General features: G+C 39.9%; 1 protein-coding gene across 1 annotated transcript; it reads left to right on the forward strand.

The window, feature by feature from the left end:
- The first annotated feature begins 8,962 nt into the window (after positions 1–8,962).
- On the forward strand, positions 8,963–17,000 carry snw1 (SNW domain containing 1). Its single transcript, XM_085247228.1, has 14 exons — positions 8,963–9,091; positions 9,572–9,725; positions 9,860–10,021; positions 10,274–10,369; positions 11,031–11,137; positions 12,033–12,137; positions 12,411–12,480; positions 12,585–12,650; positions 12,746–12,862; positions 12,952–13,093; positions 13,683–13,785; positions 14,507–14,624; positions 14,768–14,931; positions 16,143–17,000. Exons 1-14 carry the CDS (start codon positions 9,078–9,080, stop codon positions 16,333–16,335), a joined length of 1,611 nt encoding a protein of 536 aa, XP_085103354.1. The 5' UTR covers positions 8,963–9,077; the 3' UTR covers positions 16,336–17,000.
- Positions 17,001–17,224: the final 224 nt, after the last annotated feature.

Here is a 17,224-nt window from a genome sequence, read left to right on the forward strand (position 1 = left end):
TGGGAGGCAAATGATGGGAGTGCTGGTGTTGATGGGAGCCCATTTCACAAAACCAAGCACCCTAAATGGGGTGTGCACTGTCCAAGTTGGGAAAATGCCAAAAGAGCAGGAAGCGAGGGTTGGGGGGGGGGGGGGGGGGGTAGTATCTCAGACAGCCCGCCTGCTGATGCAAAGAGGCTCTGACTGGCCGCTGTTGGCTCCCTCTCTCTCTCTCGCTGTCTACTAATGCGTTTCCTGGCACTCGCACAGAACTGCGCACAAGCACGCCTGCTTTAGAAAAAAAAACATGCAGTCGCCCACAAGTATACAGCATCATCTCGCCATTTCAGTGTCTGTCTCTTTCTTATGCAAAACAGATGCAGTGTAGTAGGGCTCAGAGTCATAGAAACACCTGGAGGCATCTTTGTTCTCACTTGTGATAGTGGATGTGCTCGGATTTGTGTGTGTGTGTGTGTGTGTGTGTGTGTGTGTGTGTGTGCAGAACTGATGACCCTTCTCGGGATGGTGCTGACATCTAGTGGCAAATCTGTGAACTGAGGAGTAGATATGATTTGCTTGACATGGTTCATTCATTATGTAATGAGCCAAAGGGTGAATAAACACATTTATTTATTCGACCTCGAAATTCATGAAAATCAAAATAAGCATTCCAAAAGAAAAGAGAACATGATTGATGCAATATATATATTGGAAAATGTTTGTATTATTTGCTCTTCTATCTAACCATTGCTAAATAAAATAATCATTCACAACCTCGGGCAGGGATGTGTACATTTGTTAATGTTGTTTACGCCGCCGCATAAACTACAAGGTCTTCAGCACTGAGTCACCCACTCCTCTGCTAACTTAATCATCCATCCCCTGACCTTATTGTGTCCATCAGCTGAACATGCATGTTTTAAAAATAATGGATTCACAAAGACAAATACGAACAATCAAATATTGTTCTTCTTCCACTTAGTCCGCAGTGCTGCTCCCTTTCTTTTAGATGACAAGCTCCATTGGTTTATTTAGCCCCCATAAGCTGTGCAAGCCCTCTGCCGACCTTATTTGGCCCAGTCTTTTTCTGGAATCCATCCTAATCCTGGCAAAGAGGAGCACTGAGCAGGACTCCACTGCAGGAAGGCCAGTGAGCATTGCCCCTGGCTTTGACAACACAGTAACCCAGGATTTTGCCACTCTTAAAATAACTTAATTTCACTCAGTCTTTTTTGCATTGTAAAATTTGTACCCATCTTCCTTTTTCTTTGCTCCCTCTTTAGTTATATCAGAAATCCCAACAGTTTCTAGCTAGAAAAAGAGAACAACATTTTGTGAACATTAAGCACTAATGACCAGTGAGGGATAACGAGCAAGGTGTCCATACCTGTCTAACAGATTTACAGATTCTATTTGTGACAATACCGAAGAACTTACATCCATGTAATTCAAACCGATTCTCTTCATCAAGCAGCCGGAAGAGGGAACAGAAACAGCATTCTCTGTGTAACCTTGTGTGGCAGGTAAATGGAAATAGACACAGACTCGTTTAAGACCATCTTTCTGTATCTAATATCTGAGGTGACACATAGTGACGCTATATGAGATTGTTAGCTCAGGTGGAGGACTGCAGTGCAACAATGAATAAACAAAGTGCCACAATAGCTTTGCTCTCTTTTGTCAAATGTGCTGCATGGCATGCAGTAAACATCCTCTCGAGTGTGTCAATTTGTATTTGTGCACGCATATTATGCATGCAAATGTGTACTTGTGCGCGTGCATGTGTGGGTGCGTGTACATACACCAGACTTGGAACTGGCAGTCTGGTGACCCACTTTAAGTTGTTTTCATTTTATTCATTCACTCCTCACGAGGAGCTACAAGGCTCTCGTGCGTTCTCTCAATGTCTCTCTCTTTTTTGAAACTTATTCCTGTTCTCCTCCCAGTATTTACCTCACAATTCGTGGGGATCGGGCTTTTCAGGCACTGGCACCTAGGCTGTGGAACTCCCTGCTGTTGTCTTTACGCTGTCTAGACTCTACTGACTCCTTTAAAAAGCAGCTGAAGACATTTTTTACAAACAGGCTTTTAATTAATTTTAACTTGTATGTCTGATCTTATTGTGAAGCACTTTGTGATTTTTATCTGTGAAATGTGCTATATAAATAAATTTTACTTGAATTTACATGAATCATTTTCAGCAGAGGGGAGCTCATCTGTGAGAACAACTCCTCTCCAAAGAATAGAGCGAGGAGAGGACAAATTCTTTTGATTCCCGTATCTCCAGCGAGCAAATTACAAGTACTTCTCATTGTCCACTTTTGAGTTATCCAGGTATGCTTTTACTGCACCTGTAGTGTGTTTAGAATCATGATCATCCTGAAAAATTTCATCCTTGTCAATCAGAAGCTTTCCAGATGGTATTGCATGCTGGCTCAAAATCTGATGGCATTTTTCTGTCCTCATAGTTCCATCCGTTTTGACAAGATCTCCAACACCACTGGCTGAAATGCAATGCTAAACCATGACACACCCTTCTCTTCTTACACATGGCTGTAGATACTTGACACTGTATTTTTCTCCTGACCTCCTCTGTCTAAATTTGGAATGAGCACCCCATCAGACCCATTACCACTAATTTTCCTTTCTTTCCCCTTTAGCACACATTAAAATAATCATCTGAAAATGGTCAGGTATAAGGATGTGACTGAAAAAAGGTGAAAAAGAAGCCAATGTCCAAAGAAAAACTTTGAAAGACCTTTGGAAAGCCTGGACAGCTACTGCTTAACATCACTTTAAAAAATGACAACCATTATTCTTTGACAGTCTTGCTGTATGGTAATGTTGTGCACTAAAATTTGCATGAAGCTGAAACAATGAAGAAACAATGTAACAAATAATTCTAAGAGTTCTTATTTTTATTTTAACAATGTATCAAAACTTGCCTGAGCATGACAGTGATGCTCAGCTGATTGCATGAGAGTTCTAAAAAAACACAGTTAACATATTACTTTCCTCGTGTACATTAATAATGAAACATTTGTCATTGTTATATCAACACAGTTGGTTTTCCATAAGGAGTCTTTGAACGGATAGGTCATGTTTTTTTAAGCAACAGAAGCCAGCAGCACTAAAAGGAACCTAAAACTTTCATTCAGGAGCCGGGTGGGCCGGGTGGGCAGAGGGATACATTCAGTATGTATAGACGTGTGGATGAATGATGGATGTATGATGGCTATGTCCATTCATCTTGTGCCCTAGAGTTTAAACATCACTTTTCCCTGGTTGATGTCCCCCTACAGTGACACTGAGGGGCCATGTTGTCATGTATCAGGGCATGCGTCGCCTTCCCCAGCCTCAGACACTACTGCTGCTCTGAGCGTCCACATCGCCAGGAGCTCTGCCACCTCCGTGTTGGCCTGCATCACCTTTTGTCATGACCCCAAATTAAACACAGCCAGGAACATGCGGAAGCGCCCTACTATTATTAGTCTGGCCTCATGATGTAGAAAATGCACGACTGGTTTGCTTTTTGTGTGACCTTAAGCTGAGGAATATATTCCATTAAATGTTGCTCTTCAAACAAAATAGAGAAAAAAATTGAATTATTTGTCATTGTCATTTTTAAATCCCACTGAAGAGATTTGTGCAGCCTCTTGTATTTCATTCAACGGCCAGGAATGTGGGATCAATCAACCATTAAAACTACTTGTGTGAAAAATGTATCGTGACCACTTCTGTCAGCGTAACCTAAAAACTGAATTCAAACATCCCCCGTCATTCACAAAGAAATGCTGCTTGTCATGCGTCTACAGCACTTCTTAGAAGCTCCCCGGAGGTTTTTCAGTTGAGTGGTGAAACAATGACCTCTCCATCAGTAATCCTGATACAGCATATCCAGGGTGTGCACACAGGATGGTGTAGGGCTCCTCAATGCCAAATGTCAGGCACATTAAATAAAGAGCGAGAGGTAGAAGCACCCAGATGATTGGGTTTATTAAAAGCTTTCTTGTCCCGTACCACAGCCCGATGATTGATCTCCTTTGACGTGTCCTTTTACCCTGTGTCACATTAATAAACTATGTCTCTGCTGAGGGACTGACAGACTGCCTCACAGGAGAGACACAGAGGAAGGGGAGGAAAGAAAGCTTACAAGCACCTGTGGGGATGTCCCGTATTGCTTTATGGCTGATCATCATGTCAGAAGGGTTGATTCAAGATATTCATCACATACAATATAACAGCAAACTCTATTATTTTGACATAATCCTACAATTCTTGGGCAAAGCACGTTTTTGAAACAAATGTAAAAAAGTGAAACATATAGGCTTAAATGGGAACTAGGACGTGATTGCTTGAGGGTTTCCTTCCAGCTGCTTTACACAAGATAACGTCAGCTGTTTTTCCTGCTTGTGCTTTTACACTACTTTGTAGAGTCAGTGCTTGCAAAAACAGAAACATGTAAGTGCAGCTTGGACTGTTGGTCCAAAGGGCTGCAATTTATCAGTGACTTGTCAGTCCATTCAGCAATTTTTATTAAAAACACTTTAACTAGCATTTTATTTAACACCGCACTTTAGGCATAGAGTTGCACACCAATAACTATTTGCACAAAAGAAGTTTATTTATTGAATATTTATTGAGTAGTTTAATAATTAGCAGGTAGCCTTTTGTTCCAGGGCCTGCATAGCTGCTCCTCATTGAGACGTGTGGTGGTTGCCCTGGAGGGGTAAAGAATTGTTATGGGGAGCAAATAAGGTCTAGTGTTTAGTAAAACTTAGGCAAAGGTTTATGTGTGAAGTCTAGAGGTAAAAGTTTTGATGTAAAAAGTCCTCTGTGACCTCTCCAGGCTGTTTGGGCAAATGCTTTCCCGGGAGTCCGGACATCGTTTAAAGGTTCCAGGAAAGCCGATGGGTTAAGAGAGTGTGGGGAACATGTTCTTTTGGTGTTTTTATGATGGTGCTGAGATGTAAGGTTAAAATATATCATAGTTTTCATTGTTATTAGAAAATGGTAAAATGCATATGTTTATTTATGAAAATGTGGGTTGTCTATAGATGGTGGAATATTGGAATTTGGTAAACTCACATGTGAGCAAATAATGGTTTAGTCCTTTAACAGATGAGAGTATTTAAGGCTGCCATTTGTCCTTAGACAGTGTGTGCGCTGTGTTACTGTTGGAAGGCCTGACCTGCCCTTAATTGTCTGTGCAGTTATAGCATATGTGGACAAATAAGCACCTCTTGCCTCTGCTATACTCTGCCTCAGCCTTCATCTCCACCTAAATCCAGCCCAAAATGTTGCTTTGTTACACTTTGCTTCAAAAACAAAAGATATTCTAAAGGGGGGACATCAGGGCTGTGAAACTTTCAAGTATAGTAATGCCATGACAGATGTCAAGGACATGTGTGCTGCCATTTTCAACACTTAGCACGAAAAAAGCGTCATGAAGCAAATATCATTGACTGTAGGGTATAAAAGATGGAAATAGCCTCCGTGATTTCTGTTATATGTTTAAATACTTGCTAACTTGCGTTTTTGGAGCCAGAAAGGTGCAATTCACCAAAACTGGAGCACAGCAGAAAGCTCCCATCGACAGCCACATGTGCTGGCACCTGCCATTTAGAGCAGCCAAGCTGCTAATGAAGTTGTGAATTTTAGCAATGAATTAAATTTAATTAATTAAATGGATAAAACATGCAAGAAATACTTGCTTTAAATGTAGGCACTTTAACAGGAGCATCTGTGGGGTTTGATTCACAGCCAGGAACTGCAGTTTTTGACACGTCTATGCCGGGTTCATTTTTCAGCCCTTCAGTTTGATGCTTGGCACGTACACTCAATACAGAATCTCCAAATGCTTTTTGCAGCAAGTTACAATCTGATCTGTCTGCACTTACTGGCTTGCCTGAGACTCCACTGATAGCCGTGAGTATTACTTACAACACCAACTGAAAAAAAACATACAGATGGCTTATAAAGGCAGTGAGTATAGTTTTGTATTTTCACAACAATGTAAATATAACTCCCGCACACTGTCTCACTTACTGCATTAGGACTCTATAAATCTAGCATGCAGGAGGACCTTTTTCTATTCACTTTGTTACTACATGATCTAGAAAGCCTACTGTCAATTTTTAAGAACATAAAATCAAGAAATAACCACCAAAAATAAAAGCATGAACAGCACATCTTGAAGAAACAGATTCTGAGTTGTCTGGTTCTTGTTTTAGGTGGTTAAAAGGGTAGAAAACTAGTCTGAATAATTTCAGTTCCAGAGACCAGAGGAGGCAGAAGCTGGGCTCTATTTCCTGTTACACATCAAAGAAGTGAAAACAATCCTGAGGGAATAGCGTCAAAAACAACAGAGAATTATTTCGGAGAAAGAGGAATTTTATAGTAGTGGAAAAATTCAGTATAAGTAAACAGATGCACTTCTTGATTAAATAGTTGGCTTGCCATGAGACTGTTATCAAACCAGTTCTGGAAAAAAAATGATTTGTTTTTACAGAGAATATAACTGTTGTTCCAAATAAAACACTTCTTAAACACTCCTTAAAATAATTCAAACTTTTTAAGATTAAGGCAAAAGAAGTTTTAGAGAATGATTCTAACAAAATACTTGCAAAAGAAATCCCTGTGCTATGTTTTAAAAACAAAGTTGTGTCATCAGCAAGTTGATCAATGAGAAATGTTAGTGATAGAAATGCCCTGTAAGTTGCTTGATTTTATATGTGAGCAGAGCAGCTGAGCAACAAGAAGCAAAAGATATGGTGAAATTGGACAGCCTTGTCCGATGCCTCGTTGCACATTAAATCTGGCTGATGACCCATGTTTAAGCTTAATAGAGCAGTTGGCATTGTTATATAACTACAAAAAGGCAAGGCTTTTATGTGAATGATGTAAAAACTGATGTTCAACCGTGTCAAAAGCATTAAAAAAAATCAAAAAACAGAATATGGGTCATTCTTACTATTCGGTGCCATTTGAGTCCTAATGACATAATATGGTATATTTAGTGTAAAACTTGTCTAATGCTTATTTCTAAACCATTTTCTTGTATGTTTAACCCCCCTCTACCATAGAACACATTGATATATACACAGGATAAATACATTAAAACTAAATTACTTTTATTTTAACACAAGTCACTAAAGTACTATGTCCCCAGTCATGCTTGCTCGACTTCAGTTACAAATATAACTTAAAAAAAAAAAAAAAAAATCTAAATTTTTCATCATTTCTGGATTGGCTTATTTCTAATGTTCCTCATCAAATGTTCTTTTTTATTATTAATGCATGTTTAATACTTAAAATCTTTAAAAAATGTTGTGTCCCTGAATCAACTGTCACCCCTGTTACTCTGATAAGAATTCCATAGAACACATCACCTGATTATTCTTTTAGTCACATGACACTCCCAGATGTAACATATTTTGGAGGGAAAACTTTCAAGAAGAAGACGAGTAAGTACCACTCTTTAATCAACCCTTTTTTCAATGTTTTAGCAAGATTTTGTAATGTGGCAAAGCATAACACGTCCAACCTGTTACGCTTATTAATAGTGGAAACAATTTTTTTTTTGTAATTTTTATAATATGGCTAATAAACATGTTAAAAATGGTTCTTAGTGGTCACCATGTACTAGCTTGTTGTTCATCATACTAGTAGTAATGGCTAAGTTTAGCATAAAATCTCCCCCCTGTTACCGTCACCCCTGTTATTGCTATGCACTGTAACATGAAATTTCCTTGCAGATTTTAAAAAGGGACATTGTAGCTTTTAGAAAATGTAAATATTACTATAACTGTGTATTCAAAACAGTTATTAATAGAAAATTGAATGTCCTGTAACAGGGTGGACATTTGGCACGTCATGGGTAAAGACTTTGATTTTAAAAAATATTATAATATAATATCCTTAGCTGGACCAATACATTTTTCTTATAGGTTGAAAATCCCTCTTTTAGATGAAATGTTAAAATAATTCAAAATTTTGTATTTTTTGATGAAGAGTGATCACACTGAAATGGCACCGAATAGTAGGAATGACTCATATAGCCATTATCTGGAATTAGGTATGACTAATTCAACATATCCAAAATAAGCCTGATATTATTGGAAATATGTCTGTTAGGTAAAAAGCCAAATTGCTCTTCATCAGTTATTGACTCTAACACCGGTTTGATTCTCTGTGCAAAGACAAGGGCCACAATTTTGTAATTATTATTCAATAAGCAAATAGGACGCCAGCTGTCTATTAAAAGCAAATCTTTTTTAGGTTTGGGAATTAGAGTAATTAATCCTTGAGTCATACGCCAGGGTAATGCATCAACTGAGGATGAAATAATTTATAGAACTCAGATGACAAGCTATCTGTCCCATTTGTTATTTTTCAGCCTTCTTATAGATCCCAAAAGGTTGAATCTGTTCATCTGGACAAAGTGTTTTCAGTGGGAGAAACGTTTCATCACTCATCCAGGTGACTTCTTCAGTCTCAGCTGACTGCAGGCTTCCCCAACCTTATAAACAGTACTTTTGCACAATAACTCAAACCAGCCCACTGAATAAACAATGGGCTGTGAGGTCAGTTCCTTAATCATTAACATGCACATTGTCATGACCATTGATCAACAACCACTGATCAAATACCATTGATCAATGACTATATACTATTCACAGATTTTTTTTGACAGATAGTGTCACATAAATCCTCACCTTCCTTCCAGTTTGGGAGTGTTTTGTAAAGAGTTTAAAAAGGTCAGAGCATCACTGCGTATAAAGTTTTTTTTTTAATATAATAGGATGAACATGAATTAGTTATCATTTTCAGGTTATCAGTTACCACTTCTTCTATTCTTAAATGAGTAATTGTTTTCAATTTTGCATGATACTTTTCTAACTTAAAAGTATGAAGAATTCTGCTCTTCTTTCTCCAGCCATCGTTTCCTAGACCTTACAAATGCCCCTGCCTACTTTCCACCTATATACTTTGTCCAGAACGTTTCTTGTTTCTGGTGGTTGTCGTCTGTTCTATTCTGCGCATGTCTGCTCTGTCTTCGCGCATGTGCAGTTCATTGCTTAGGAAGAAACGGGAAGATGTCTCTGACGAGGTGAGCTTCACGACAAAGCCTTTTGTAGTTATAAATTGCAAAACTGTTAGGAAATAAGATATCGATTCAACCGATTGGTTTCTGGTGTGTAGACTACGATTAATGTATCACACTGATATGTGTGGTATGTACGCTGTCGTTTCTGTATCTGATTTAGTCGATGCCAACGGCTACGGCTAGCAAGTAAAAATGTCGCGAGTTCCACATTTAGCATAGCTAGCTTATCAGCACGCAGTTGTGGTCACGATATGATGTAGTTCGTTGTGTAGACGTAGTTTAGGCAGCCACGTGTTTAAGCTTGCTTCTTTAACGTTTTCTCTTAACTTACCTTGATCATTAGCCATTTGAACTGACACACGAGTGTCTTAATTAACCTCGAAGCTACTTGTTGTCACTAGCGGCTAATGCTAGCCAGGGCTTAGAGCGCCTGTGTTACTGTTCATCACTTTGAGACTTACATGAGGATTCCTGTGTGTTCAGCTTTTTACCGGCGCCGACCCAGCTGTCCCAAGATCAGTTGGAGGCAGAGGAGAAGCTCCGGGCCCAGAAGTCTTACTCTACCGCCCTGGTTGCATCCCGCAGAGAGCCCCCTCCTTATGGACACAGAAAAGGCTGGATACCTCGCTCACTCGAGGTAAAACCTCTTGCTCGTATGGGATAAGGTTTCTTGTTTGGCTCGCTTATAGTTGGGTCCCTTTTTGTCTAACCTCTACGGGTTGAAGATGAAATCAACCCTGAGTTTTCACTGCAAAATATGTGTTTCTGCAGGACTTTGGAGATGGAGGTGCTTTCCCAGAGATCCATGTGGCTCAGTTTCCTCTGGAGATGGGTAGAAAGAAGAAGACATCAAATGCCCTGGCAGTACAAGTGGATGCAGAAGGAAAGATTAAATATGATGCCATTGCCAGACAAGGACAGGGAAAGGATAAGGTATATGGGCATTTTATCCCTTCGACAGTTAGCAGGGATCCTCTCAATACAATCCATACAATCCAAGAATTTGTCTTTAAATCATAATATAAAAATCAGCAATTCTTTTAAGGCCTGAATAAAACCTGTCATGTACATCGCTTTCGCACGGCCAGAAAATGACTTTTAGGCTTTAGTTTATTTGCATCTCTGGCTCTGTTTTCATTTTAAAAAGTGGTATTCCTTTATTGGTTTCATTTTTCATGCTTATAGGTGATCTTCAGTAAATACACAGACCTGCTTCCAAAGGAAGTTCTCAATGAAGATGCTCCAGGACTACAGAAGCCAGATGAGGAGGCTATACAAGAGGTAAGAGCACGTCGCCCTCAGAATTACTTTAGATTTGAGTGCTCACTTGTCATTTTTAGAACCATTTACCAAAGAAGTAAAAATTTTATATAAAGCCGTCACAAAGTGCTTTTCGGAGGTATCGATGATGTCAAAGAAAAAATGGACAACGTATATTTTTGTCCCAGTAAAGTTGCTGAGCGAGTGAAACAATTTGTCATAATTAGTTTTGACAACTTTGTATTTAGACTTTTTAAACTTAATTAGTAAGAAGTGTTGGACACCAGGATGACTGCTTATCTTTAAGATTCGTTTTAGTTGTCATTGTGAAATACAAGGTTGTCTAACAAAATTACTGATTCAAGTCTATTTAATCCTCCTGCAAACTAAACCATAAAGACCTAAATGAATGAATAAATAAGTAAAGAAAATAAAAAGACAGTTCAGGCTGTAGTGTTTTAGTGTACTTGAGATATTACTGATTCTCAGTAGATCAAAGCCTGCAATTGTTTGAGATTGTTCATCTCCCGATTTTGCACCATGCTCAACCTTCATCAGTTTATGTTGTTTCCAGTCAGGATGCTTTCTTACTACTACATGTTTGAGAAGTACAGTTTCTCTTGTGTCATGTGACATGTGCTTTTCTTGAATCTGGAATGTAAACATGATCATCCTTTTGTAGCTCACAGAGAAGACCCGTACAGCCCTGGAGAAGCAGGTGTCTCAAAAAATCGCTGCTGCCATGCCTGTAAGAGCCGCAGACAAACAAGCTCCTGCACAGTACATCAGGTATGTATTAGTCAGAAGATTATCAACACTGCACACAGTCAGGGAGGAGGGTCGGAAGGTTGACTTCCAGTTTCTGTAGTGCTCTGTAGTACATGGGCCTGAGGCCTTCTTTCAGTTCTACTCCTGTTCTTAGATTCTTTTAACGTGGGTACAACAGCTTTTGGGTATAGCTTATTAACAGTAAGCTAATGATGTAAACTAGCTAACATAACTACTCAAGTCTAGGAATCAATTCAGATCATCCCCCCAAATTACCTCTTTGTTAATAATGCAGCTCTCCTCTGGATTCACTTGAATTTCAGTCTACAAAACCAGAGTTTTGCACTGAGACTGTATTAGTTTAGTTAGTTATTGATTAATTTCTGATCATCCTAAAGGCTGCAATACAAGAACAGACGGTACGGGTGCAAGCAGAATTATGCAGAACCTTGAACACACTGATCAATTAGTCTGACTCGTGATTCTGAGAACATGCATAGATCTGTGTATTTTATGCAAGGCAACAACTTGACAAGAAGCTTTTTATTAGAAAAATGTGATGATCAGAGTTTAACTGATAAAATATATCACTAACTCATGACATGAAATGGAAGATTAACTTACAATTATCATTCACATTACCTGCACCACTTTGGCAGTTATGTTAATTGTTTATATAAATGGTCAAATGGTGTATCACTAACTTGTGGGATAGCATTATGTTTTCTCCTTTCATACAGGATGCTGTTTAAAGGGCTATTAAACGAACTATTGAAGTATTTGGAGAATTCAGAAAGCTCTTATTGCTGCCGCGCAACTACATGCTTGTATTTTTAGCTTTAACGGATGTCAGTGTGGGTTAGGATAAAGTTTTGTCTGTCTGGCACTTTCCCCTCATCCTCTCCCTCTTTTCAAGGTACACCCCGTCCCAACAGGGAGTGGCATTTAATTCAGGGGCCAAACAGAGGGTGATCCGCATGGTGGAAATGCAGAAAGACCCCATGGAACCTCCACGTTTTAAGTAAGTAAACATTATCTCCATCATTAATTTATGTAATTTGAAATGTGTTCATTTAACCTTTAATGTCTGTTTTGACACTTTAATACATAGTTATGATATCTAGATGCTTATTTTGTAGAATGTGTCCCTTTTGTGGGTGTGGTGTTTTGATCACCCTAGAAATTTAAAGTAAGGAGTAAATGAGGACTTCCAAGTAAAATGTGTTAAAAAGTCTTACAGGATTAATTTTTTTAAACATCTAAAATATTTTGCCTGTCATTCTTCGTGCTTCAGAATCAACAAGAAGATTCCTCGTGGACCGCCTTCTCCCCCTGCCCCTGTGATGCATTCTCCAAGCAGAAAGGTAGAGTTGGCTCAAACAGATGTCCGGCTTTTCAGGCATTTTAACGCTGCATCCTAAATCAAGTTGCTTGCACTATGTTTGACAGTTTCTCAGTTTTGTTACAGATGACGGTCAAGGAGCAGCAAGAGTGGAAGATTCCACCGTGCATCTCCAACTGGAAGAACGCTAAGGTAACATGACATCTGAAATAGTTATTGGGTCGGTTTTGTTTTTTGTACATGTGTGTGCCCACTTTTTTTTCCTCACTATGCTTGGTTGCGCTCAGGGCTACACCATCCCACTCGACAAACGTCTGGCTGCTGATGGGAGGGGTCTTCAAACGGTTCACATCAATGAAAACTTTGCCAAGCTGGCTGAGGCCCTTTATATTGCTGATAGAAAGGTAACACATGATTGTCAAAGGGAATCTGAAAGGTTGTGCTTTAAAGTGATCGTTCGTTGGTTATATTTAAATGCTGATTATGTCTGCAGGCCAGAGAGGCCGTGGAGATGCGAGCTCAGGTAGAGAAGAAGATGGCTCAGAAGGAGAAGGAAAAGAAGGAGGAGAAGCTGAGGGAGCTGGCCCAAATGGCTCGAGATCGCAGGGCAGGGATCAAAAGTCACGGTGACAAAGGTGAGCCCTGAAGATAAGAGCCAGGAATATAAAGTTTACTTAATATTCATGGGTGTATCTGTGTGAGGCTTTTCTGAGCAAGTAGAGCGGACTCTGTTATCAGTGCTGTCACCACTGCCAAATCAGGAACATGACCGGCATAAATCATGACAACATTTTTCAGTCTGCCAGTGTTGACAGGACCAGTAAGCTGTGAAATGATGTTCCTGCTTCCCCACTGATAATTCACGTATATTTTTGAGAGGAAAAATCAATGTTTCGTGTCTATTTTTTTCTTCTTCTTTTTTTTACGCCTTGAATGACTGTTTAGCTACAGGACATTGACTGTGATTATAAAATAGAACTTTTGCTGTGGTAAATGCTTCATCCATCAGCTGTGATTTTGATTCAAATATTCTAAGGTTACTTATAAAACCTTCTCTTGTTCTCTCTTTCTGCCCCGCCCTGTTCCCCTGCTCTTTTCACTCCACACTTCTGTTGCACCATTTCACCTCATGTGTACCCCTTGCTTCTCTCTTCTTCTTTATTATTCGTTTTTTCTTTGCACCCTGTTCTCTCCCTCTTCCCATCCGTCCATCTCTCGCGGCAGGTGGCGAGGACGGCGAGGCCAGGGAGCGTGACGAGATCCGCCATGACAGAAGGAAAGAGAGGCAGCACGACAGGAACATTTCCAGAGCTGCTCCCGATAAGAGGTGCTGGACACGCACTTTAAACGCACCGCATGTGAACTCAACCACCCTTTCCCTCTAAACACGCACGCATACACGAATGCAGTCCACACTGCTGAATCATTCATGGAGCTAGAGCTAATACTGAACAAACGCAGCAGGATCCAGCAGCGCGCTCAGGATCCACAGACTGTTTGTGCATGGGGGATGCGCCGCCAGTGTGCATTTGTGTGTTAAGTCATGTGTTCTGCACGTCAGGTTGTCAGTTGATGGAACTGTGGGTCCGTGGAGAAGGGAAGAAAGTGAAATTCAGAGGAGAGCTCATTACAGTCACAATTCCAGCTGTCAGAAAGCACAGACCTTGTTATCTTAAAATTACTTTTCACTTCACTTTGAGATGACTGTTTGCTGAAGGACAATCAAGATGTTAAAGTCACCAAGAACTGAATAAAAAAACTTCACATTTCAATATATATTTAAGCTTTAAGGCCAGGATACAGAGTTTAAGCATTCATGCAAGTTTCTCCCAGCATTTTTCCAATAAATTTTTATGTATTATATAACATGACATTGAAATGACACTTTTATTCTCTTTAAATTTTTGAAGCTGTAGCACTCACATTATTACAGCACTTTTAAAGAAAGTTAAAGTAAACTTTCTCTAAAGTTTTCCATGAGTCATTTCTTCTATCTTGTCTTTGATTTCTGCTGAACATCCCTTTGATTTCCTCTTTCCGCGTCCCAGGTCGAAGCTGCAGAGAGATCAGGACAGGGACGTCAGTGAGCTCATCGCTCTGGGCAAGCCCAACCCTCGTTCCTCCAGCGAGGCGCAATATGACCAGAGACTCTTCAATCAGAGCAAGGTTGGAATGATTCTCACGTTTTTAGTTCCACTCTTCCAGCGTTCACATCTTGGGTTTTTTGCTGTGAAGATAAATGTAGCTGAAAGTTTCAGTTCCAGATCAAACTGGATCTTAGTCTTTCTTTTTTCCCTCATTCTTTTCAGGGTATGGACAGTGGCTTTGCTGGTGGTGAAGATGAGACGTACAACGTGTATGACCAGCCTTTCCGCAGTGGCAGAGATATGGCCTCCAACATCTACAGGCCCAGCAAGAATATAGACAAAGATGCTTATGCAGATGATTTGGACTCACTCATGCACAACAACAGGTATGAGGACTTTTTCTTTTTCTTTTTTTCTTCAGACGGCGTTATTTGACCTGTTCACCTTTTTAACTGTTCTGGGAAGAAAATGATTACAAAAATGTTCCTTTAAGATAAACGTAATGTGTTGACAACACATCCAAAATTTAGAGTCACCCAAGGAAGGACTGAACACAATAAATCAAGAACACCTTGGACTGACTTTATTATATTCATATTCTCATTATGAGGTCATTTCAGAGATATGTTTAATATGTCTAAAAGGGTAAAAAAGCTGAAGTGGTGGTATCTGTGTCAGCTTTATTTGGATGTCGTATTGTTCCAGCAAGTAATTAACAACATAACTCAGGAACACAGTGACAGATGTGTGATCATACTTCCTCATGTGAACCTTATTTCAGAGCTTTCTGCCATGGATACAATTTGGTATTCCAATACGCTCCGTCTGCACAGGACGTGGGTCGCTCATTGTGCATCGTTTGGTGCTGACGGTTTGTTGCTAGCAGACATTCCAGGCTCCGGTTACCTAAATAACTTTGTCATATATATTTTTTTTATACCAGGTCATATGTCAGCTAGTGGTATCCTGCCTTCTCATTGGTAATTCCTTCAGTCGCTCGCATTGGGAGTTGATTTTTCCCGGAGCTGGTCAATTCACATCGCCAGCAGTTTTCTCACTTTTATAATAACTTGAAGTCGTCGCTGTTGTCTTGTTTGAGTTTTGCGTTTAAAAATGTGTGGAATCTAAGCATAGTAACTGTTAATTAGGCTGCTACCAAGATGGCTAAGCCTGCGCCCTTTAGCCAAGGGAGTATCTATGTTTTTTTTAAATGACAAAGACCTAAAAAATTTCAAGGTTATTCTAATTTTATTTTGAGGCACGAGACAAGCATTCACATGAATCCCAGCAGGAAGTCTCGTCCTTGAGGCAGCAGTGCTACACTCGGCTAGTCGAGCATAGCCTGTCCCATATGTTTAGTCACCAGGTTGTCATTGTGCTTCAGGAGTGTTTGGTTGGCCACAGGGTGCGAGACCATTGTGCAAAACAGAATGTTGAAAACAGTTTTTGACTGACTTACCAGAGACATTTGCTCCATGATATTTTCAGGGTCATTTTCTTCTCATTCAAAATGTTCTGCCCCTTGTCAGTGAGTCCGTTTAATAACCTGCAGATCAGGTAGGGATTGGTAATGAGTTATTTTCCTGTCCACTTTCAGGTTTGCCCCAGACAAAGAGTTCTCAGGCGCCGACCACGGGCAGAGGCGCGAAGGACCTGTTCAGTTTGAGGAGGATCCCTTCGGTCTGGATAAATTTTTGGAGCAAGCCAAGCAGCACGGCGGCTCTAAGAGGCCATCCACTAGCAACCGCTCCAAGGATGACTACCACGACAAGAAGCGCAGGAAGGAGTGAGAGCAGCTCGGTGCACTTCTCATACAGAGGGGGAGTCAGTGCATCCCCTCAGCGGTTGAGGGGTGTTGTGGTATACAAGTATCTGTCAGGACTGGACATTAAGATTGATGTCTTCTTTCAGTGTGAAAGAGGGTGTAAGGCTGTGTAAAACGCTTGTTTTTTGTTTGTTTTTTTGTCTATTAGACTTCATTAACCCATGTTGAGCATTTGTTGTGAGGCAAAGTATGAGTGGGCTCTGCATCTGAAACATTACTCTTTATACAGTGCAACCTCTTTCATTTCACATGTGGCTGGGAATGGTGATAACTGACCCTGGAAAAAATGTAGATTTTAGTCACTGTCTGCTTTTGTTTTTATAAACCTGTAATGCTGAAGGTTACAGAATAAACTCAACAGGAATTCCTCAGTATTTACCCCCTTTTTTTCCCTCACTTTCTCCTTACATTCCCTCCTTTTGTTTGTTATGGCAGTGTTTAATTTAAACCCCTCGTACATTTGTGAGCACAGTCCCTGTTTTATGGCAGATGTGTACAGCAGCTTAAATGTATCTAGAAGATATAAATCCAGCCAAATTTATAGTTCTTGTACATTACTACCAATGGATTGAGTTTCATATCGTGTGTAACTGCTGTGCTTTTTTAATTAGTAAACAAGTTTGACTTGTCTTTCCTTGTCAGTTATTTTTAGTCCGGTTAAGCTTCAGTTATTCTAAACTTTTCCAACATAGTGGGAAGTCCATTAGTTGTGTAATTGGCATAGTTTGTACATAGTAGATTTCCATTATTTTAATCACTTCCTGAGTAATGCAGCCCATTTACATAGATGATTAAATGCCTGAAATGCATTCAGCAAAGCCATCAATTACAGTGTGTGAGTAGTTTTCAGGGCT

The sequence above is a fragment of the Mchenga conophoros genome, linkage group LG15, assembly GCF_057382185.1.
Source record: "Mchenga conophoros isolate Kocher_MC1m ecotype Shallow Benthic linkage group LG15, M_conophoros_male_GT1.1, whole genome shotgun sequence".
NCBI lineage: Eukaryota > Metazoa > Chordata > Actinopteri > Cichliformes > Cichlidae > Mchenga > Mchenga conophoros.

What these genes read in the sequence shown, in the direction of transcription:
- snw1 (XM_085247228.1), top strand. An exon ending in GGATACCTCGCTCACTCGAG is followed by an intron (nt 9,726 to 9,859) that starts GTAAAACCTCTT and finishes GTGTTTCTGCAG; the next exon opens with GACTTTGGAGATGGAGGTGC. An exon ending in CCAACTGGAAGAACGCTAAG is followed by an intron (nt 12,651 to 12,745) that starts GTAACATGACAT and finishes GGTTGCGCTCAG; the next exon opens with GGCTACACCATCCCACTCGA.